This window comes from Cynocephalus volans, chromosome 14 (genome assembly GCF_027409185.1).
Source record: "Cynocephalus volans isolate mCynVol1 chromosome 14, mCynVol1.pri, whole genome shotgun sequence".
In the NCBI taxonomy this organism is placed as follows: domain Eukaryota; kingdom Metazoa; phylum Chordata; class Mammalia; order Dermoptera; family Cynocephalidae; genus Cynocephalus; species Cynocephalus volans.
The window spans coordinates 2,747,900-2,772,594 of record NC_084473.1 but is presented as its reverse complement, the minus strand read 5'-3'; the positions used below and the strand labels follow the sequence as shown (position 1 = coordinate 2,772,594).

The 24,695-nt window shown below is 45.8% G+C and overlaps 1 protein-coding gene across 4 annotated transcripts in view; it reads left to right on the top strand.

Moving 5' to 3' along the window:
• The window catches only part of MYT1L (myelin transcription factor 1 like), a 182,391-nt gene that overhangs the window by 112,302 nt on the left and 45,394 nt on the right, over positions 1 to 24,695 (top strand). For all 4 annotated transcript variants that reach the window (XM_063077850.1, XM_063077849.1, XM_063077848.1 and 1 more), the window contains exon 14: positions 21,497 to 21,559. In XM_063077850.1, coding sequence (XP_062933920.1) covers positions 21,497 to 21,559 — 63 coding nt within the window. The remainder of the gene's footprint in view (positions 1 to 21,496; positions 21,560 to 24,695) is intronic.

Below are 24,695 nucleotides of genomic sequence, written 5' to 3'. Positions count from 1 at the left end.
CTTAAACATGTGCCTCTGCTCTCCATCACTGTGAAAGTATCTTGCACACTGCTGGAAATCTGAGCCATTGGGTAAATATTGAGGAATAACAGTAGATTTACGTGTGCAATGCAACTTGCAAGAAACCCAAGATTTCTGAGGAGAGAACTGGTGAGGCCATCACTGGTGGCAGCTGGCAGGCCAGCCAGGTGCCTGAGGGTACAGGAAGCCACTCCTCTGAGTTCCAGCCTCCTCCCTTGTGAGGCGATGGGAGTGGGTGAGATTATCCAGAAGGTGGTCCACATGCTTTTGTGGATTCTACTGCTCTTACTGTGGTGAGCTTTCTCATGTCACCTTTGCGGAGGGACAGAGAGGACCACTGTCATGGTTGCACATAAGTAGCATCTGGCTGCAGCTCCACGGGGTGGTGACAAGTGGCAACATGCACAAAATGACAAAGCTCCCACCTGTCCGTTTCCCAGTGAACTTCCTCATCGCCGGACCAGGACCTTCTTATTATTGAGCAAGCTTTGCAGAGAAGACAAGTGTCCTCGGCCACTGGACCGAAAGCTGGGGTGGAAGCAAAGCCATTGTCCACCAAGAAAGTCCAATGCGCTCATCAGAGCCCTGTGTCCACACAGCCACATCACAGCCGTGTCCTCGGGGCAGGGCGGGAGGAGCTCAGGTACAACAGAGAGATGGGGTCTGGCCACCATTAACTAGGAGCCAATAGAGTGCGAAGATCTCTACTGATGTGAAGACAAGTGTTAACGCACAGAAGAGGAGCCCGTTCCATACCATGCACCACTTAGTGTTCTCAAAGCAGGTCATCTCCTGAGCCCCCCTTACAGAGAGGAACCTAAGATGTGTGGTGGAGAAATGACTTGGATCTTTCCAATTAAACTTGCACCTGCTTACAGTGTCTTGTGGTTTCCAAAGGTTAAGGCAGGTGCAGGAGCGGAGGTCACGAGCACAGACCTCAAAGCCAGACTTCTAGCTTCAGATCCCACTGGCTGCCCACAGGCTGTGTGACCCCAACAAGCTGCTTCCCCATTCAAGTCGCCCTGTCCACGAAGTGAGGTTAACACCAGCACCTACTGGACAGGCCATTACAAATATCAAATGAGTGCATGTTTGTGAAGTGCTCAGAGTGGCATCGGGCATCCAGAATAAGCTGCAGAAACAGCTGCTGACAGAAGAGTGAGGTCTAAGACAAGACCAGGGCCAGACCCACCTGTGAATGGCAGCAAACCAAAGTTTAACCCAATTGTAACAACGAATGAAATAAGACTTCTTCTACCTGAAACTCCAACAACCAAGATCAAAATATATCAAAGATAAAAGAATTCCTTTTTCCTAATATGTCTTTTTCTCACCTTCTCACTCTTGTCTAATAAGGTGCAGTTTTGAATACTTGTATCAGACTTGCAAATCAGGTTAAGTTCATCAGATAGAAACGTCCATCACCCCATCAAATTCACACCACATCTGATCCACATTTGCTAACTTCACTGTCTTGCTGAATTCTGAAATCTTTTTTCCAACTGGCATGTTTTGATTGTCTTATTCTCTGTCACTTCTTTATTTTTCTAACTACCTTGAATTCTTGCTTCGGTTCTCTTGCCTTTTTTGGATGACATGTGTTTTAAGAAGAGAACAAGATAGAAACTGAGGCACCTTTTTCATTCCCTTGTGGACGGTTGAGGGTTGGAACCCGCCTTCTCCTGGACAATGATGGATGCTGAGAAATCCCCTCTCTGCTTTCTCCTTCTGTAGATTCCAAGCCAGACCAGAACTCTGGCTGCTGCTTCAGGCAGCTATTATACAACAGGTTGGATCCCGACTTTCTCAGTTGCATGTTAGTTACACCTTCATGAGGCTGTACCAACATTGCCTTGATCACATAGAACGGGTGGCACTGCATTGCTTCTACAGAGGACACATCTCACACAAAATCCATTCCGATTATTCCTGGTGTTATGTCTCACAATGACCTCATTTCAGCTTCAGGGTTCTTTGATGTTTGCTTCATACTATCAGTAACAACAATTTTGGTTTAACTCTGGAGCTGTCTTACGCAGAATCATAGCATCTTATACCTGCTAGCCCTTTGGTTCCTTCAGAATGCTCTGAGGTCATGTGGTCCACACACCAATTTGTTTAGCAAGTACTTTCTTAAGCATTCACCTCATGCCAAGCCCTAGACATGCTGAGGGCAGAGGTGGCATGAGAGCCCTGGGGCAGCTGGCCTGGGCGCTCACTATCCCTGTGACAGAGGGGAAGGATAGGGAAGCCCCACTCAGACCCTGCGCACTTTCCAGATATGCGGGCTTCTGCAAGTCAATTAAACTTTCTGAATTTCAGTTTTCTCATCTAGACAAAGCCACAGTGATGCCTCGCTTCAGATTCACAGGACTCTCATGGGTCAGACAAGAGCCTTGCCTGGTCCTCAGTGGGGCCAGGGGTGCATCATGATCATGGGTGGGCAAAAGGAGGGAGATAGGATTGTACCCTCATTCTCCAGGAGGGACATGAATGGCTCTTCTTGAATCACAGGCAGCTTGGGTGTCAGGCCAGCTCTGGACGTCAATCTTCTAACAGCCTGGCCGAGACATCCCAGCACACCAAGATTCCCACGGCACTTTAAGGGTTAGGGAACTTGCCTGAGAAGAATTTCAATTTAGACATTTCAGTCACTTAATTTTCAGTCTATTGAAATAATGACTTTTCTGAGAGTTGTAATTGCACACTTTGGGAAACATGCTAACAGATTCCAGCATCAGGAGGGACTGTGGTATTAATGGATAGACTGTCTCATTCCTCAGAACCTCTTCGATTCTGAGCTCCACTTAATGTCCATTTTCCACCCCTTTTTTTGTCCTTCTATGGAGATTTTGTGATGCATTCAAAATTTTTAGTGTGTCACTTTTACCAGCTAATAATTAGACCAAAGAATGTGATGGGCAAAGCAGTGAGGCCAGTGGGGAGGAAGAAACCATGAGCAGACCAGCAACCGGCTGGGGATGTGACACTGCACACTGGAGACCTTCTGCACACAAGAAACAGGTCCAGTAGGATACCCATGCGCTCAGAAATGAATGTTGTACTCCAATTAAAATTTCAGAGCTGCTTTCCACAAAGACAAGGTTTCATCCCAATCTTCCAAAAGTAGAGGAGAGAATGATATTGATTAATATTTCTAGTGTGTGGGAGGTTCTGATCAATCACATAAACAGAAAACATAAATCACCTAAAACGTCCCTTTCTGAGTCCCACTGAGATCAGCATTGTTCAGAGGTCACAGAGGACTTGGCCCAGCCTGGCCTTGCCTGCCTGTGAAGCAACACTGGTGCCCTGGCCCAGAGAAGGAAGACCCTCCTCCGTTTTCCTCTACAATGGGGGCCTTGTCTGGTCCAAAAACCACAACCAAAGAGAGAGACCAGTACAGAGGCAAGGCTTTGGGATGCTTCTGCAGGCCCCCAGCACACGTGCACCATGCAAAGCCACCTCTGCCCTGCACCTCAGCACAGCAGCCATGTGGTAAGGCAAGGTCCTCTTGTGCACCTCGTCAGGAAGCTTCCAGCTACCACTCTCTGGGGCAGAGCTATTCATGACTTTTCAACAGAGACAGGGGTCATGGAGGAGAATTCCAGAAAAAGACCAGATACAGGCAGCAAGCAGGCCCGTGGACCTGCACCACTGCTTCCCGTGAGCATGACAGGACCAAGAGTCTGATGGCTTCCCAGAATCACCCAGCTGGAACACTCGGTGTTTCTGCCGGAGTCACCAGTCTTCTCCGCACCATGAAATAATTTCAGTGAATAACTTCAGTGAAGAAATCCTCACTGTTGGAGCCAGTGTTTACATGAGTCATCACAAGAACTGGCCTCGCGACAGGTGGAAATGATACGGGGAAGTCTCCAAGTCTGACTTCCCCTCCCAGAACAAATAGTGGCAGAAGCTCGCCCACCCTTCAGGCTGGCTTTTCAACTCAAGAAGCGCACATTGGGTGAGTTGCTGGTTTCCTGACACAAGAGGTGGAGATCCCTGCGGTGGAATGAGGCAAACCATCAGCTCAGATTCAGACAGACCGGCGCTCGCCCTGGCTCAGCACCTACTAGCTGGAAGCCCGTACTAATTGCTGGACTTTTGTGAACCTCGCTCTTTTTATCCAGAAAACTGCAATGATAATAATAACCAACTCCCAAGTGTAAAATGAGGACTAACTTAGATGGGTTATCATTTAAATGCCTGATGTAATGCCTGGAAAATTGCAGGTAACCACAGTCCAAAACAGACCAGAGACAGAAAGAAACAACGTTAAATATTAGCTGCCACATTGTTACTCCTTACATCTTCAGACAGACACTTTTCCCTTAACAAAGAGCGTCTTCATTGTCTCTGAGCCTGTGAAACACGTGAGGCTTGTAGTCGCGTCTCTGTTGTACAGATCACACACACATACACATGCACACAGGTGCACACACACCCTGGCACAGAAGAATGAGCTGACAGTAACACAGCCTGCTGGTGAGAGGGCTGGGCTTAGAGAACCAGGTCTCATGAGGCCGTTCCCAATAGGCTGCATCATGGTCCCTGGACCCTGTGTTTAGGATGAATGTGCAGGGCAGTCAAACTCCAGGATTTTGTGCTTTGTCTTTGGTGAGAGTACAGCACATATAGAAAAGATTACAGCAAATGCATGATTTTGATTACATTTTGGGGCACAAAATGCCAACTGAGCTTTAAATCAGAGTGACTTAGACTCGCCCGTGGTGGATCCATCGGGCAGCCAGTGCTGGCGGCGGGCAGGCCTCTGCTCTAGAGCCCACGATTCGCTGCAGCTCCGTGATGGCTGGCATGTGTCTCAGCATAGTTCCTGGGCTCTGGGTGAGCATCATTATCCCGGTGAGAGGCTGGTGAAGCTGAGCCAGCCTTGCTGAAAGGCTGTTCCACCCTCCCTGGAGCACCCAGGCCTCCCGCCCTCAGAGCACCTTCCCCCCTCCTCAGCCCCTGGCTGCTTAGCTGCTAAAGAGCTGATCCAGGCTTTTCCACCCCCCTGCATGTTATAGAACCGCCTGCACCACAGGGATGGCTGAGGGAAGAGGGAGCCTAGCAACCATGTATCCATAGCAACTCACTCCATCCTGCAGCTCTCCCAGCCCCAGCAGGCCCTGGAGTGCATGGGGGTGCACAGAGAAGGTGGTCAGCAGAATGCCCCCCACCCCCAGCATGAATCTTCAAACAGCCATCCTCCCAGGCTGGTAACACCTGTCCTGCCTCCTTGGCAGGAAGGATGGGGCCCCAGAGACCTGTTCCACGTGATTGCTAATAAGATACGAGGATTAGAAATTACTGCAGACCTCCTGTCTTCTAAGACAGCTCCCAGTTACGAAGGTTTGCTCCATTCCTTCCTTTCTCCAGAAAGTCATTTTTATTCTTCCTTTATGGCTTACATAAAAACAAATCATTTTTAAAATGTGATTCTTTTCCTAAGAAACACATTTTTGGTATTAGGGAAGTGTACTTTCTATTAAAATACACTCTAAGACAGGCACATCTTTAAAAACTTTCTTAAAAATCAGAGCCAAAGTTGCTTCTCCTAGAAGGTTCAGTAGACAAGGACAGATACTGCTAATACTTGCTTCTGCTGCCATCGGCAGACCCACAGCGTGTTCTTCTGTTTGGAGCACTCTGATGCACATATCAGTAGAGAACAGCTGGTGTAAGGAAGATAATGTGTTAACAATGGCCTGAGTCTACATTTTGTACTAATGAGAACATCTATATTTAATCTCTGAGCTCGCATTGTATGCAGACTGTGGTGACCAGCAACTGCAGACAGAGCCATGTGCAGCCAAGACTTGCCCTGCCCCAGGACCCCTGCGTGAGCTCAGAATGCACCTGCCGGGGCCACTCTCTGACATCTGCCAATCTTCCTTCTGACAGTACATGCTTCCTTTCCCTGCCACATGCAGTGCTCTTGAGGACAAGGACATTTGTCTCAACTTTGTGATTGTAGGTCAGGAAAACCTGACAGATGTTTGAACCAAACCTCCACTACGGACTTGCAACACACAGGAGGAAACACAGGTATCTCCGTTCTGGGCCCTGCAGTACCGAGAGCCAAGCAGATACTCCAGAAAGAGCCAGGAACTTGAGTGCTGTGTGTGCAGCCCCTCCAGGGGCACTCAGGAGCTCCACTTCAACTGATGCCAACCCTGCACCAGCAACTCTGCCCAAGGCTGATGACAGGCGCCCACTCCCCGCACCCTTCCCTGCCTTCTCTGCCTTCAGCGATGCTCGCTCGCTCTGCTTCGTCCTGTGCCTGCTCTGAGCAGCTTGCGCTCTCTCTCTAACCATCGCTGCAGCCAGGGAAGCTCTAGGCAGGAGAAGAGGCATCTGCAGTGCCTCCCGTTCCTTGCGCCCATTGTCCTGACGCTCTTTTTCTCCCACCCCTATTTTAAGTAACCCTTCTTATTTAAGAAGATGCCCCTTGCTATGCTCCTACTCTGGAGTGGTCCACTTCCTCCCACCTGTCCCACTCTCCTCCCCACTGAGGCCCCTCAGTCTGCCCTCTCCTGGGTGATTACCCCAAGCTGCTCCATCCCAGAAACATTCCCTTTTGCACTTTTTGGTCTGCACCTGCTACATGTGATGCACAGAAGCATGGAGGTTAAGCTCACGGATTCTCAGGCTGGACAACTCGGACTCAAAGCCCACTCCTCGCCTTGGCAAGTTCCTGTACATCTCTGTGGTTGGTTTTTTGGTTTCGGTTTTGGGTTTTTTTAATCTAAAAAGCAGGATGATGGTAATAATCTGCTGTTCCCAGATTGTTGTGAAGAATGAGTGAGCAATTGGAACGTGGACTGACTCATGCAAGCCCACAATGATTATTGACTCTTAAGCAGTTGTCCAGCTTACTGGGTGCCTTGTAGAGCAAGGGTCAGCAAGTGCCAGCCATTCTTGTTACCTGTCATTTCTGAGCACTATGTGAAAGGAGGTCAGCAGCCTCTAGAAAATCTAGGACTACTATAATCCAGCCTATCTTTCAAAACAAAAGAAGAAAGAAAGAAAAAGAGCTGGAATTGTTTGTACTTCAGCTTTTTAATCCTAACAAGGATCCTAACAGTGTGGGTGGGTGTGACTTTTCCTATTTTATGGATGCAAAAAGTAAGGCTTGGAAAGGGTAAGGAATTTATTCCAAGTTGTATGCTGAGTAACTGGCAGAGCAGAGCTTCGACTCCAGCCAGGCTGGGCTCAGTGGTCGCCTGTGCCCTTCTGAGCTCCTGCGTGCCTCTGCCTCAAGGTAAGCAGGGCTCCCTGCAGGGCTGAAGAAGGGGCTCTGAGCACGAGGGGCTGCTGTGCTCGGGGGGCGTGGCTTACAGCCCCGCCAGCCACATCTCACCTTGTGGGCAGATTCCACCTTTGCCTCCACCTTCCTCAAAGCAAAAGCTGAGTCTCAGTCCCAACCCAGCTCTATACGGACACCTCAGGAGCCCATAGCCCAGAGAGTCAATGAGATGCTGACACCCACACAGAAGAGGTCTTCTCTCCGGCCTCCCCGCAGGAGGACTGGCGGGGAACGGATTGGGGCCCATACAGAAATGGCCACTGGCAGAAATCCCATGACAGATAAATGCAGCTCACCGACTCATGCTGGAAACAAAGGTAAACCTTGAGTGGAGGGAAGGCTCACCTGCCTAGGTGTAGCCAAACACTCACCTGAGCTACCAGAAACCCAGCTGAGAGCTGCGAAGGGCATCTGGAGCAGGCCAGCACACGGGGCATCAATCCACTCATACCTTACACTGGTTCTGAGAATCTTGGCATCTAGTTTGCTAATCGGAAAACTGAAAATGACCATGACTGCCCTGAAGTGGCTGCCTAGGTCCTCGCTACAAGGAGGAACTCATGGACCTCCTTCTGCCTTTGTCTGTTCCAAGGACACTGAGTGTGTGCTTAGCTCAAGAAGCAGTGCCAGGGGCTGGGCTTCACACAGCTCAGCCCTGTCCACCAGGAGCCCACATTCTTGATGAGCAAAAGAGACTCACAGACACAGAAGGCAGCGCTGCATGTGTGCTAAGCACAGGACTCAGCAGGCAGAAAGAGGAAAGGGCCAGTTCCCCTGGGGGTGGTTGAGAGAACATACTTGGAAGATGGCTTTCTCTTAAGCAGGTCAGACGGGCAGGTGCAGAGGGAGATGCCTGACGTGAGGAAGGCTGGAGTGGGCAGGAGGGGAAAGCAGTCTGCCTGGGGCGAGCCGGTGGATGGAGACTCCTTCTGGGGTGAGATTTGTGGCTCAGGAAGTCATGAAGGTCGTGTGGAAGACTCATGTGCAATGTGTGGCCCAAGGCAGGGTTTCCAGAAGGCCCTGGGACGGCTGCATCTTGCTGGGAGCTGCTCTCCCCACGTGTTGGAGGGAGTCCCCGTGACAAAGGCCAACTCCCACAGGATCCTGTCACCTGAGAGATGTAAGAGCCTCCTGAAATTCCCGTAAGAAGTGTGGCCATTTCCTAGAGGGAAGGGATGGATGTTTGCTGTGCTCAGCTGTCCCAATCTGTGAACAGATCCCAGAGCCTCAGCTCTGGGAGGGCTTTAAGGTCATGGGCAGGCGCTGACCTGCCCTGCCCTGGGGTGTCCAAGGCTTCCTCATGGCTTCCCACATTGCTCTTGAACACCTGCAGCAGAGCCCGGCTCGTGGGACAGCCCCGTTCCCTGGTCGGCACTGCAGCTACAATGCTCTTCCTGAAAGTGAGTCCCAGCCCCCGTGAATATGTAGAACGAGATTTCCCTCCTCCTCATAAAGTTTTGCCTTTCAAATGTTCTAAGGCAATGACTTTATTTCCCTTGAGTCTTCCTTGAGCTAAATATCCCCGAAAGCTTTTTTATTTCCCCCCCTCAAGTGAAGGAATAAATGCAGGATCCTGGGCTGCATCTGTGAGCTCTCCCGCCCTTCCTGTCCGTCTGCTGTATCACAGTTCACTTTTCGCTTTTTCTTCTAAGTGCACCTTTCTCTTTTCATTCAGTCTCTTGCCCCTAACTTGCTCTTGACAGGTAGGGGTGATTCTGTACTTCTCCAGCAGGTGCCAACACGGATCGAGCATTCTGTGCTCATGGTTTCGGTGGCCGTGGGGACAGTGCCAACAGCACATTCCACACCTGCTCTTCAAGTTAGTGATCTCAATAAAGACCCGAGAGCCAGTCAAGGAAACGATGGCTGTGTTCCTCTCCCAGAGGTCAGAGCAGGGGTTGCGTCCACGATCGAGCACCGTCACTGTGGGTCCCAGCGTCCGGACATGCCCCAACCTGCCACTTCTCAAAGGGAGACCAGGGTGACACAGCCATCGTGGCCTCCCCGTGTCCTGTGTGTACCGCACATTGTGGGATGCAGGAGTCCACGGGAGGTACAGGCTGTGTGTGAAGAGCCTCTTTTCCATTTCCTCCCTCCTTCCTTGCTCAGCTCGCTCCTTGCTTCTCTCTGTCCCCTGAACACGCTGGCTGACTTTTGACTTGCCATCGGCGGAGCACGCCCCACCGGTTCCAGACGTGGGACAGCGTGGGTGCTCTGACCACCGCTCTCTGATGTCTTCCTCATCAAAGGGAGTCCTGAGGGTCAGTGGGCAGTGCGATGTTTAGAAACTGATTATGGTGGTGCCCTTGATAAAAAGGCCTAAGTAAATCCTACCTGACTTTCCTACTGTCTCCTTAGCTCTTCCCAGTTTTATGAGGCCTGAGAAGTCTGGATGAATCAATTAATAAAAAGTGTAGTCAGAGGAACAAATGGCCCCTTGTGCTTACAGAAACCAATAAACTTGCCCCTGAAGTGAGGGGTGAACCATGTGATAGGGTCAGAGGGTGGGAGTTACTGATAATAAGTGAACATTTGACAAGAGTCTAGTCAAGTAGAAAAGCACCAGAGAGAAGTGAGACTTTTCCTGGAACCTCAGCTTTGCCACTCTGTGCGTGACCCTAAATAGGAAACTTAACTTACTTAGATCTATTTTTTGACCTGTAACATAAGGTTACTCGATTAATCTGTTTCTAAAACCTCTTGAAAAACTAAACATGTAAACTCATTTGTGAATTTGACCAAAAAGAACAAGATTTGAAAGGAGGGGAAAAGGCAGATTCCAAAAGGAGGAAGAAAGAATATGCTCCTTTTTTTTTTTTTTAATAAAGGACTGAAAAGGGAAAAAACGAATTTCAAAAAATGTTTGGCACCAGATAGTTATAAACAAGGGGAGATGATGGATCATGTGGCAGGACTTGAGGAGATAAAAGAGAAAAGATGTCAAGTGACCACGAGTGTGAGAAACAGCAGAGAATCAGGATCACACAGGTCGTGGATGGAGCATATGGAATCTTTTAATTTCTCCTGATTGGAATAAAAAATGTTTTCCATATGAGACATGAGGGACTTGTATTAGTCCTTTTCTATTGCTTACAGTAATATACCTGGAACTAGATAATTTATAAAGAAAACTAAATGTATTGCTTATAGTTGCAGAGGCTGGGAAGTCCAAAGTCCAGGGAAAACATCTGGTGAGGTTCTTGGTGGTGACAACATTGACCCAGGTGTCTCACATGGCAGAAATGCTGGAGCACAGAGATACTAACCTCTCATGTGCTCTTCTTTTAAACACCTCAGACCTATACCTCTGAGCACCATTATTAATCCATTCACTAGGCATGGTCCTCTAATCTGATGACCTCTTCAAGGCCCCACCTTTTAACTACCATAGCAGGATTTCTCGCTTTCTTAACAGTCATGGAGGGGACCAATTTACTAATACATAATACTTTGGGGACACAATCCATATCATTCAGCCCCTGGACCCTAAAGTTTTATGTCCTTCTCACAGATAATACATTCATACCATCCCCAAATTCTTAACTTGTTTCAACTCAACAGTCCAAAGTTCAAAGTCCCATTCGTGACATCAAAACAAATTACCTACTTCCAAGACACAATGGTGGGACAAGCATAGGGTACATATTCTCTTTCAAAAAGGGAGAAATAGTCAAAAGAAAGGGGTAGCAGGACCTAAGCAATTCCAAATCCCAGCAGGGCAGCCATTAAGTCTCAAAGCTGGCAAATCATGTACCTTGACTTCACATTTGATGTCCTCTGCACACTGGTGTGGGGGTTGGGTCTCCAAGTCCTTGCGCAGCTCCACTCCTGTGACTTTCCTGGTCTCAGGCCACACTTCAGCTCTCCCAGGCTGTTTTACCACCCTGATAGCTCCATAATCTAGGGTGTCCGTGGTGGTCCTGCTCTCACAGCTCTAGCAGGCATGACATTGATGGGATTTCTCTACTGCAACTCCAACAACACATTTCCTCTTGGCATCGCTCTAGCAAAAGATCTATGGGGTGAACTTGCCCCTATCACAGATCTCTTCCTGGGCCCCCAGGCTTTTCCATACCTCCTTTGAAATTGGGGTGGAGGCTTGCAAGACTTCACAGCTCTGGGATTCTGTGAGCCTAAAGATTTAACACCATGTAGATGCTGCCAAATGTTCTGGCTTTTATCCTCCAAAGCTGCAGGTCCAGCCACACCTGAGGCCAATTTAGCCATGGCTGGAGCAGCTGAAGCAACTGAAGAGCTGGTGTGGGGAGTAGCATCCTGTGGTGGCCCTGGACAGTGCATGGAAGGTGCCTCAGGCCTGTTCCCCAAGACCATTCTGTCTCCCTAGGCTTCTGGGCCTGTAATGGAAGACTCAGCCTCCAAGATCATTGAAATGCCTTCAGGGCCTTTCTCCCATTGTCTTGGCTATCAGCACCTAGCTGCCTCATAGCCATGCTAATGTCTCTACCAACCAGTCCCTCTGCTGCACCATTGAATTTTTCTCTTGAAAGTTTTCTCTCACTTTCTACCACATGGCCAGGCTGCAAATTTTGTAAATCTTTACACTCTGCTTCCCTTTCAAATTCTGGTTTAACATCATGCCTTTGCAGCCATAATTCAGCATAGGTTATTATAAGTAGTCATGCAGCTTCCTTAATGCTTTGCTGCTTAGAAATTTCTTCCACCAGATACCCTGGTTCCGCACCCTGAAGTTCCACATTCCATAAAATTTTGGGGCATGAACAGAATGAAGACAATTCCTTGCCAGTTTATAGCAAGGGTGATCTTTGCCCTAGTTTCCAATAAGTCCCTTCTCATTTACATCTCAGATATCCTCAGTATGGCATTTAGCATCCATATTTCTATCAGCATTCTGGTTGCCACCATTTAACCAGTCTCTAAAAAGTTCCAAACTTTCTCTGGTTTTCTTGTCTTCTAAATTCCCACCAGTAACTAGGCTTTTTCTATCCTGTTCCTTCAAATTCTTCCAATCTCTGATCACCACCCAGTTCCAAAGCTTCTTCCACATTTTCAAGTATTTATTATAAGAACACTCCACTTCTGGTACCAAATTTCTGTATTAGTTCATTTCTTTTGCTTGTAACAAAATTCCTGGAACTAGGGAATTTATAAAGAAAACAAAATTTACTTTGTACAGTTTCTGAGGCTGGGAAGTCCAAAGTCCAGGGAACACATTTGGTGAGGTCTTGGTAATAGCAACAGTGACTCAGGGATCTCATATGGCAGAAATGGCAGGGCAGAGACAGACCAGCCTTTCATGTGCTCTTCTTTTACAGCCCTCAGAACCAGTCCCATAGCCACCATTTTTAATCCATTGACAAGGCTCGGTCCTACAATCTAATCACATCTTCAATGCCCCACCTTTTAATTACCATAATAGTATTCCCCACCCTCTTAACACTCACAGTGGGGATCAATTTACTAATATATAAAATTTGGGGGACACAATCCATATCAGGGTTTCAACAAATAAAAGATACACAAACCTGATAAACACAGGGAAAAAAAAAAAAACTCTGAAAAGAACATTAAAGATTAGGAACAACATTTCAGCTAAAAAGAAAAAAAGTGTGCTCTTCCTCCTGTCTAGAATCTTTCCTTTCTTCTGTCCTGGAAGACCCACCTTTCCTAACTCCAACTAAAGTCTATAAGATTCTGGAAACTGACCTGCTTTTTAATTACATAAACCTCCTTTTTTAACTTAACTGGGAAGGAATGTCAAACCATCCATGGACAGAGAAATGGAACTGAATATTCCCAGGACACTGTGGCTCTGACAGCCTGAGCAGCACTGGCCATGCAGGACTTTCAGTATACTACGAGTATGTCTGACCCAACAGAAGGAGCCTTTCAGATGCTCTGGACCTCTATGTCCTCAGATTGGAAAAAACAGCACCTGAGCTGTACTGATTGCTGTAGCCCTCTCCCCATCCAGAGCAGGGCGTGTAAGTTTGTGTGTGCATGCCTGTGTGTAATGGTTGCTGTCACAGCAAGACTAGTCACTGTGGTTGTGGTAGCTTGATGGGCTCTGTCTCAAATGCAATCCAATCGGTTCATGGTGTTGAAAAAATTGGCATTACAAAGGCATCGGCCCTTGCAAAGTATCCCCTCCCAGCCCCCTTCCAGTCTCATCCTAATCAATGATTTTCAATGGCCATGCCTCATCATTTACTGTTTGATTGCCATTAAAGACCAATTGGATATGATCACAAATGCCTTTCATTCTTCAAGGCAAGAACCATTTGTGAAAACATTTCTTGACCATTTAATGACTCTGTTAAGAGTAAAGTAGGGGCTGCCAGTCATTTCAATTGGTGACAGTGTGGTGTTATAACACCAAGGTCAATGGTTAAGATCCCCATACCAACCAACGCCCCCCTAAAAAAGAGCAATCTAGCAGAGCTCCATTTCATCCATCTCAATCCCATTCCCTTGGGCAGAAAAGAATTTCCTACAACAACCCTCATAAAAGTCCTTAAAATGTGCTCTTCACTCTGTGTGAATGGTACTGACTGCCTTAGGCTCAATGCAGTCAACTACAGGTGAGTACTTCTCCTCTGCCTGGTCTCCAGCATCTGAGCCCTGTGTGAGATTCTTTGCATGTCAAATTCAGAGCCACCTGCACCATGAGCCTTTTCGTGGAATGCGTCAGGGCCCTGATTGTAACCCGCTGGTCCATGTGGGGGTGAGATGTTAGGAATGGTGGTTTCTGTTGCCTTGAGTCCACTGCACTAGTCACCTTTTGTATTTTTTTTTGCATGGGTCCTCCGAGTCCAATTCCAATACTGACCGCAGCTGCCCCAGCCTCTTGTTCGGCTGAGCCACTGCTGCTGGACGTGCATGTGCTCTGGCAGCAGTTCCCTATGGACACATCCCGTTAAATGAATGGGACGTCAGGATGTGCTAGGTACGTTCTGCCGCACTGGACAGGTGCCTATTGCTGGGTGTTCCTGGGACGCCAATCAGCCGGGCAGCGGTTTGCAGTGTTGGCAATGAGGGGTTAAATTAGGTGCCACTCCCTGGACAACAAGGGCTGCATGGTCAGCACAGAGGACGAATACGTTAAGATGTGTAGGCTGCATGATTAAAAAGAATGTAAATACAGAACTGCATGCAGCATGAACCAGAAAGCTGCTGTGGCAGCCCCCTGAATGCTCCCCAAATAGCCAAACCTGCAGCTCAAGTGTCCTGAAGAAAATGAACGCAGGGGCAGGACCAGACTCAGCCTCAGCTCTGCTGGGGTCCAGTGACCCAGAGCCGTTATTATCTGGTGTTGGAACTCAAAGCCAGCACCTTCCAGGGCATGACAGGGCCACCAGAATCGGGGGAGGGACAAAGGGCAGGATTTGCTCAGTGCATGTAGGAGGTGAACCCAGTGCTGATGGCGGGCATGTGATCCTCTAGGTCAAAACTTAAAGCTTCAAGTAAATATCCCTGTCTGTCAATGGGCTGTCTAAGAAGCATATTGCCCAAATGAACTTCACAGAATGTGACGTATGTTCTGGTTAGTACAGTGGTTGTGCATCCGAAAACGAGTATTCTCCTCCACCCACCAAATTGCTACCTGTTTCACCTACTACAACTGCACAGTTCCTTGGACAGTCTGTCAGCCACGGACCCCCATAACCAGAACATTTTAGTGTTATCTGCACGATGACACTTACAGTTTCTTAATAATCTGAGGCCTAACCTATTCCAAAGCCTTATCTGAATCATCAAAAAGATTTTTAAAAATATATTTTACAGTTACTTTTAAAATTATTTTTCATTTGTTTGTTTTTAAGTGTAATGTAAAAAGAAAAGTGCTTAGGACCAAAAGAAAAAGGCATTTGTGTTTAAAAGTTATGTGTATCAGAAGGCAAGTTTTCCATCTAAGGACTAGTAATACAGACAAGTCTACTTCGCATTTTGAAACGTGTAGGTTTCCCTAACACTGTAGTATCCCAACCATCACATTGTAAAAGCCCGTCACCTGACTCTGGAGGAGGAATGCAAGGCCCTCAGAGAGCATCTCAAGGCCCCACAAAGGCTTCTGCCGGGAGACCTGGAGCACCTGAGCTCATGTAGGGACCAGGGGGCATTACCCCAGGCCTCCAGCTTGTTTGCGGTTCTCCTGTGTCACTGGTCTTTCCAAATAGCAGGGTCGCCCCCACATCTGTTCCAGATGAGAGAGAGGCCTTTGAAAAGAAAGGAAAAGGAAGGCTGAGAAAGCTCAGGGCAGGGAGGTCTGCAGTTCCTGTGGGGGAGGCAGAAGACAGCAGGAGGGAGGCTTGGGAAACACCGGATCCCAACGTGGGCTCTTCCGATGCTGGGTTAGACTGGGATGAAGTTCCGGGTATGCATACCCAACACTGACTTTATAAAAGGAGGAAAGCGTTGAATATATTACAAATTGAAAAGTGATTTGCAAGATTTTGTCTTTCTTTGAATTTTAGTAATATGTTTAAGAAATCGGCCAGAAACAATATATGTTGCTTATTAGGAAGTTTCTTTCTTTCTCTTTTGGGAGAAAGTTGCAGAGGAGTACATCAGAATACGAGTATACCATTTTTCCATTTTAAAATGTCTTTATTTTTTTCCCTTCTCTGCATTTCTTTATTGTTTCCCATTTATGACAAAAAGAATCGAGACAGTAAAATGTATTTTTAGAACCAGATCTGTTTAGGCAAAAAAAAAGGTTTGGGATTGAAATGTCTTTATATAAAGGCTTATATATTTGGCCAGAATCATTCTGATTTACAAATGTATTCTGCTACTATAGACAAAGCCTAACTTTACATTGCATTTTTATAATTTCTTTTAAAATCGAGGGTATTAAATATATATATATATATATATATATATATATATATATATATATATATATATATAGTATTTTACTAATTAAGTCCCCATGTTGGAGCTTTTTCTTACAAAACAAGGAAACAGAAGTGACACTATTCAAGGGACTCTCTGTGAAATTCTTTAAAGAATCCAGTCTGACATGTTATACTGTATTCCAAATACTCTTGTTTCTCTGTATGTTTTAGCTACTAAGCTCAAAATCAGGGCACTTTTGAAAGCAAGCTGTTTAGGGCTGACTCAACCAGGCTAGGTCAGCTACAGAGATAATTAATTTAGGTAGAGTCCGGACATGCTGGTTGTACTTTATTTATAAGATTTTAAAAAATAAGGTGTTAATGCTATCAAGATGACAAATCATGTGTCTGTTCAAGATATTTTTTCCTGTCAACTGATTTTGGGGATAGATTGCACAGTTGACTGGCTCAGTGTCACCCAGCAGGTATGGCCTGGTTAGATGCTGCGTCAGACACTGATGAAGGGCCCTGGCTTGCTGCTCTGGGCATCAGTGGGAGCTTATCCTCCAAGTAGATGGTGAGAGAGGTTGGCCTCAACTTTCTCTGGACATTTAACCCACATTATGTCCAGCAAGGGCTCATGGCAGCTTATTCTAACCCCTAGAAAACAAATGTTTCTGAAGTTGGATGTGATTGGACTCCTTCTTGAGGAGTTATGACTTTTACAGTTAATGGAATTGATACACAGTAGGTTCCCCCACCTCTGCCCATGATGTGCAGCAAAATGTATTTTACTGTGTGCGTTCATTTAAGCAGAGGTCATTCCCATTATGAAGAAAGTGCCATATTTTAAATGTCTTAATACAACTTTAAGTATGTATTTAATTCTCATGAGAATGGGATGATTGACTACAGGGGACATACTTTCAAGACATTCTTATGAATAATTAAGCAATAATAACAACTTTGGTCAGTAGATTTCTCTGCTTCCATTTCTACTAGCCTGTTTCAGGGTTCAGGTTTTGTAAGATGGGAGAAAACATCACAGGCAAATTTGAGCAGCGAGCTGGCCAGTTGTCCCATCTCTGTGATGTGTGCCAGTGCAAAGTCGCATGGTTTTCACAATGACTCATTTGAGCAGATACCATATTCTTTTTTGATGTGAGGAGACGTGCCATAGGACCTCCATGTAGGTGTGGTCAGTGATGTCTGAAGTGCAAATAGAGTGTTTCTTTGGTCATGAGTGATGAAGAGGGAGCTAGTAACACACGGCAGATCCGGGGCTCAGGCTCACAGCTCTCTGTGGTGTCAGATCTGCAAAAGCGACAGAACTCAGCTGCTCCTATTTGACAAGGGCTATTGCCGTGAAATGAAATACCAAAAGTCTGTGTTTCTCGTTGTTGTTTTTTAGGTTTTGCTTGAATTCTGCATGTCACCCCTAACTTAAACCCTGTCTAAAACATTTTGTTATGATTCTTCCACTACCATTCTTAACTGGCTACACAACACCAGTTTCTCCAGCCAGATAGTAATGCGGTAGCTTCTAACAAAAACTACAAGGCAAACACAAGACCAGAGAGAAAGCGAGTTAGAGAATATTTTTGTCTTGAATTTATCCAGGAGGTAGCAAATATAGATTTTGAGATTATTTATTCATCATTTTCTCTCTCCAAGTGTTTCTACCAATAATATATTTGGAGTAGAAAAGAAAAAGTACATATAAAGCCAAGTATTTCACTTAACGCAACTGTACATCCTTAACGGTGGGAACTTAAAGTAGCCTGGGTGCTATTGTTTGTGTGACTGTTAGGAAGGCAAGAGGACCATCAGGAGAGAGCTGATCTTCAGACCTCTGCTCTGCTCCCGGGCCACCCGAGTGCTTCGTGCTTCAGCACTAAAAGCTTCTGCCTCCTTTAGAGGGAGTGGGGGGCCGTTTCCATGGAAACCAGTCAATCTCTTCTGTCATTTGAAAACCCAAGCTGTGCAGCATGTGCAGCCATCTGATTTTATCTACAGGGTTTGATTGTCCCACATGAGCCTCCCTTCGTGGAAAAGATGTGCTCTTAGATGGGTAGATGCCAATCAAGTTTTTGTAAATCGATTTTACACCACTCCCCTTACCAAGGATCCTGGAGCTGACTCCATCCGAGAAGCAGAGATCCCTTTTGTTAGATGAAAAATCACTTCCTCATTCATCGACTTCAAAAAATTGTATTTTTGAATGTGGAGAATTCTTGTATGGGAAATTTGTATGTAAATCTAAGAGTTTTAAAAAGCCTTAACAAGAGAGAACAGATGAAAACCATTCTGGGCTGCATATGCAATCCACAGGCACCACCTAAAGATGGAAAGGCTGAATTACTACCTGCAAAAAAAAAAAAAAAAAGCAACAAAAAAACCCACCAGAAAACAGGAGTTGGCCATTTCAGGGAGAGGCAGTCAGTATTTTGAGCATGTCTTCATGCCCAGCGGTGAGAATTAAGGGTGCTGAGTGCAGCTATTGTGTCTAGGGAGGAGGTGCAGACCCTCTCTGGAGACAGGCCCTGCCCACAGCCCATCTCATTTTCATCCTCGTCACACTGAGGAGACAGGACGTGTGCCTCAGAGGACTGACTCTTGGCAGGTTAGACAGTTGTCCACGCTCACGTAGCTGGCAAGTGACAGATCTGAGATTCACACCCATCTGCCCAACTTGAAATTCAGAAAACAAAAACAAACCTTTTAAGAAAGAAAGGCCTCTTATCTGTGATTTATTTTTAAGTTCCCAACACAGTGAAAGCTCTAAAAATGAGCCTAATCAATATCTCTTTGTTTGTTTTCATGGTGAAATAGGACGTTTTAAACACTTCTTTTCTTATCAGTCGATGGATTATACAAGATTCCTTGATCAGTTGGTGGAAAGATTCACAGCGTCTTTTAATTCTATTTTTCCATGAACATTTTGAAGTAGCCTTGAACATTTGTAAAATGTCATTCAGACACAAAAACTACAGTAAAAATTGTATACGTAGTAAAATCCAATTTCATTGTATTACTTTGGTTATAATACCACCCTTTCAATTTGGGCAGAATATGTCAACGTCTTTCCACCCCCACCAAAAAACATATAAAAAATGTTTACTCATATTAAAATGAATAAATTTTAAATAAACCTGAACTAAGTACTTAAATGAGAAAGAGGTTAAAAGCACAAAGTAAAGCCAAGTATATAACAGGCTGATAGAAAGCATTTGTGTCTCCGGATACGTTTTCAAAACGGATTCGCATGAAGGGCCTCTCTTGGATAGAATGGTTTTATTGCTTTCACATGTCCTTCCTTGTGTGAGTGTTCTGCGGTTGGGTTTATCCACGTGAACTGCCATTTAGAAAATCAGCTAGTTAAGTTTAGTCATTTGAGTTATTATTTAGAAAGCAATTATTTAGGAATTGGCTAGTCTTAATGAGCAGAGTTTAAGTGTATATGGACAGCAGTTACTTTAACAAAAATCAGGTCAACAGTTAGATTTGGAGTTTTTGTTCTTGATCCACAGACACTGTTTGTTTGTTTATTTATTTATTTATTTATTTACTTACTTACTTATTTATTTTTTATTTGTTTTGCCTTTTTATTATGAAAAAACTTAAACATACCAATATATAAAAAGAGTGGTTTAGCAGTGATATACTCAACCACAGTGATAAAATTTTCATCATTTTTGGGTCATATATGCCATCTGTCTGTCTGTCTGCCTGTCCGCCTGCACAGACACTGTTTAAGATCCCTCATCATCATCCAGCCTCCAACTCCTATTTCCAAGGTCTGAATTCTGCTTGCCTGAAAGGGGTGTTGACAGGAGCACGCTCAGGACTTGTCCCTTTCACTTGGTTACCTGCTCACTCTCCCATGACACAGGCCACAGATTAATCTTCATCCTTCAGTACAATATGGGAAATATCCATTTTTAAACCTGAGGTCTAGAATTATGTTCCTTTTCTTTGGACTAGAGAAGAATTAGAAAATTTCTGAGTACTGAAAATTGTTTACGCATCCAAATGTCAAAACACGACATTTATATACTTGAAAATTAGTCCAATTTCCTATATTTCCACTCCACTTCCTGACACTTTCATCTGATCTGGAGAAAGCCTGTCTCTGAGCCAGGGAATTTCTGGCCTGGTCTCAGCATCTGATATCCAGAGTGGCTTTCTGAGTGGAAAGCAAATTGACATCTCTAGAAGCAGTACACACTTATTAAATATTCAAAATCTATGATTTTTGTCCTTGGCAAGAATCCGGGTGCTCATTGACCAGGGATAGAGTACAGTATATGATCTGAGTCTTACTTCTAGGTGTAATCTTGCTTACTAACTCACTTATCCTTGTTATATTCAGAGAGTTTCAAATTTAAAGGAAAGGGGATTTTTTCCTTAATTTGTACATTTATGGTGGGTACAAAGGCAAGCGAGATAACTTCAAGTGAAGATGTTTTTGCCGTACTGATTACTCTTGAGATGGCATATTTAAGAAGTTATATAAAGGGTGATAATTATAAAACTCTTTTTAAAAAATTCTGTCCCATTAGAGCCATGGCACAGCTGAAATTAGGGAACTGGCGAAGTCGCCGAGGCTGGTCTAGGCAGCTGTAGGGAGGGCATTCAGGGCCATGTTGAATATCTCCCCGACTTGACCTGCTTGGTCAGGATCCATCTCCCACATTCCCCTCAAGTCAGGTAATGGAACAAGCACTTTAAGGTCAACCAAGCCCGCTCGAGGGCACAGTGACAGTCCACATACTGCGGACCTTCGCTCCATAGTCTGGATACAGGCAGCTGCCTGCACTGGCCCCGGCCCCCAGACCACCTGGTCTGTGAGCAGTCAGTCTAAGGGGAGCCTTTTGCAATGTCAGAAGTGGAGCTCCCACAGAATCCACTCTCCCAGACCCCGAGCACATCTTCTCATGGAGAAGTCTGGCTTCATATATGTGTGGGTGTGGTAACAAGCCCTGTCGTAACCAGGCTCCACTGAAACTAAAGTAACAATAAGAGGAGAAAACGTGGGGTATTTGGAGGGAATAGAGATTTCTGGAGTCATCGGCCTAGTGACCAAGGATGCTGTGTGTTCCAGAGGCTGTAGACTCCTTAGCAGTTACCAAAATTCACGATCCTTCTGGAAAATATCACTGTGCTTGGAAGGAAGGAGGGATCAAAGGTTTGTATGTGGGGGCAGCGACTAATGATCGAGGGAGCTTCCAGCTCAGTTCAGCCTCTTCCAAGCAGCGAGGGTGAGCCATTAAGAGGGTTTGCTTTTTGGATGAATAGGAAAGTTAATTGTTTGAGTAAGTTACCCAGCTCGCATTTTCAATTGCAGGTGCCCCACGCCTGGCTGTGACGGTTCTGGACACATCACGGGCAATTATGCTTCTCATCGAAGGTATGTAGAGACACCGTCCCCCTCGTCAAACCATTCTTACTCCTCCAAGCAGCAGCCCCTCCCTGCGTGGGCTCGAGCGCATGCTGGGTCTGACTCCACCGGAGAGATCCTTGATCTGGAGACTCTCAGTGCCATAGGGCAGTGCTGCCCTCGCGGGGCCCTGCAAAGAAAGCAAACTTCCACTTTCCAGCACCAACCGCTCCTCCCTTGACATCTCACTTGTATCGCAAGTGGCTCCACTGAGAGACATGTCTAAAGCCATCTGGCAGTACCTCTTTCTAAATTGAAAGAGTAAAGGAAAAGCATTATCTCTAGAATATTAAAAGATCCCTGAGAGCAGCCATTCAGCGGCAAGCGTTCTAATACCACTGAGAGCTGATCTCTTAAATATTGAGATTTGAGCACAAAGCTGCGTGTTACTATAAGCAGGGATGAGCAGGGCTGAAAGCCTCAGAAGTGCTTAACCTCACAAAGTCTAGGTACTGTCACTCCCAAGGAGAGGGCAGCGTCTAAAACGCTGCATAGAGACTCAGTCATGAGCGATGACGAAAAGACTATGCTTCCTGGCACTCAGTGAATACCGTATGAATGTCTATTTTATGACAGATTCTATGACAGAAGAGAACTGAAAGGAACATTTCATATTATTTAAAAAATTACCCAAGCCCCTGTTAAAGATGTAAGGAAGACTTTATTCGAGGAACCACTGCAACGGGGTCCTGCAGTGGGGCAGAGAGATTGGACTCAACTCTGACTCCAACAGGACAAGTGGGGATTTATAGCCAAGGAGCAAGGTTGGGGGTCAGTGGATGGAAACTTACTGAGGAGACACTGAGGATGGGGGTTTCTGGCCTGACTGACTTGATACGATTATTGCTGAAGGCAGGCGGGCATGATAAGTCATCCAGGGTGGTCAGACTCCAGGGGCGGGGGATTTTTGCTAAACTGACTTAGCAGGATTCTTGACCAGACTGGACTCTATAAGGACAGAGAGGGAAGCCCAAGGTCAGGCCTGGGCAGGTGGAGGACTCGGAGGAGGCTGATGAGAGTTTGGTCAGAGGAGAGAGTCTTCATCAGCTCGTTGTCCACACAAAGGTGGACCTATCACATGCGGCTTAGTTAGCTCCAATGCCCGGTGAGGAAGAGAGTGTTCCTGCACTAAGACCGACTTACAGTGAGGTCTCCCACGACAGAAAACGGTGCCGTGTATGAAATAAACCAAGCCACAGGACATGTGCTGCCTTTCCTCTCTCTAACTTTCAGATTATGAAATGGGCAGTTCAAATGCAGATGCTCCCTTCTGCTTTAAGCACTTCTCCCACAAGGAAAGATAAAAGAAAGAAGGAAAGTCAGGACAGTCTCAGCCAGTGACAGCTCCCACGCCCCACAGGGCCAGGGTGTCTGCGCAAGTGGAGCAGTGACAGCTGACTGCCCAAGCTGTGTGGCCACCTGGTGACCAGACCCCGGTGGTCAGAGTGGGGGACCCTCACCCGGCTGCCCAGCAGGGTTTGGACAGGACTCACACAGGGATTGCTTGGTCATTAAGATCCTACTGCAAGTATCATGTTCTTGCATTCACTCTCCAACCACTGGGAGCAATGCTCACACAATGCACGTCACCACATGGGAAGCACACACTGTGGATGCCACCAAGGAGAGCAGAAGTGTGACATTTAGGGGGACTGTTCATTCTCAAAGAAACCATCTCATTCTCTTGATCAGGGTGTCTCAACCTCGGCACTGTTGGCATTTGGGGCAGATGATTCTCTTCTGTGGGGACGTCCTGTGCACTGTAGGACATTGAGCAGCATGCTGGCCCGCCCATTTGTGACAACCAAAGATGTCTCCAGACATTGGGGAATGTCCCCTGCAGGACCACTGCCATAGATGGGGGTCAGGAGAGGTCGTATTGCATTGACCTGGCTTCTCCAGGTGGTATTGAGCCAGCTGCTTGAATGTAGAGCAAGAGGAAGTCGTTCCTTCCAGAAAGGGGGGCCAAAGCAGGTACCGGTTTACATTAAACAAATTTAAGAAAAAATAAATAAAAAATAAAACCCTCCAGTTAATTGCAAAAAGTCAAGTACATTCTATACTGGTTTTTATTTTATTTTAGGAAAAATGTCTCGGTCCTCACGTGGACAGAACTTCCAGCATTTTGTAATGTCCACACGAGTGAAAGTGAGCATTTCCTGGTCATTTCATGTCCAAATATCTATTTTTCTACTAATGTTTTCTTTTTGGTTTGGCATCATGCAAATTTAGTCATAATTTAGTTTAAAAATTTGTATTTATTTCACTTACATCTTAGAACGCTAGGTACTAATATAGCACAAACCTGTGATTGAAATATAATTTAAGTTTAAATTTAAGCTGTGACCTATGCCTGGAGTAAATAATTCCAGGGTTAATCAATGGAGTTGGAAAGTAAATTTTGTTTTGTTTTTGGCAAATTTGAGTACTATGTACAAGCCCTGTAGAGTTTTAGCAGGATGAAAGTAGAGTACATCTGGTGTCGTTTCTTTCCCTTGTGTAGGCATTTAAATGGAGTTGGACACTTTGTTAATCAAAAAGAAAGACTGAGGCCTACAGTTAAACATTTTATGTAAATTGGCCGCTAAAGACAGACAGAAGCCAACAGTTAAATAAGCAAATTCCAGATCTTTTTATTCTTCCTGATTTTTTTTTTTTTTTTTTTTTTTTTTTTTGGGGCAGCTGGCCGGTAGGGGATCCAAACCCTTGACCTTGGTGCTATAACACCATGCTCTAATCAACTGAGCGAACCAGCCAGCCCTGGTTCATTGGTTCTTGATGGCATAAATACAAGAAGAAACACTGCGTTCAGTGTTAATCTGCTACTGTCCATTTCCCAGGAACATGAAATAATGTTACTGTCTACTGAAATTAAGGCTGTTGAGGCAAAAATAATTTTGTAAAGTTTATTGGAAAGCCAAATGAGAGGATGGACCTGGGAAATACCATCAGAGAGACAGAGCAGTGCCTGAAGTCTATTAGGAACAACAAAGCCTTTATAGACAGAAAAGGCTGAGGAAAGCAGAAACAACGAGCAGAAAGCGGGTTGGTCATTTCAAAGTCATTTTCCTTATACGGTAGGGAAAGGGAAACAGAACAGTAGCAA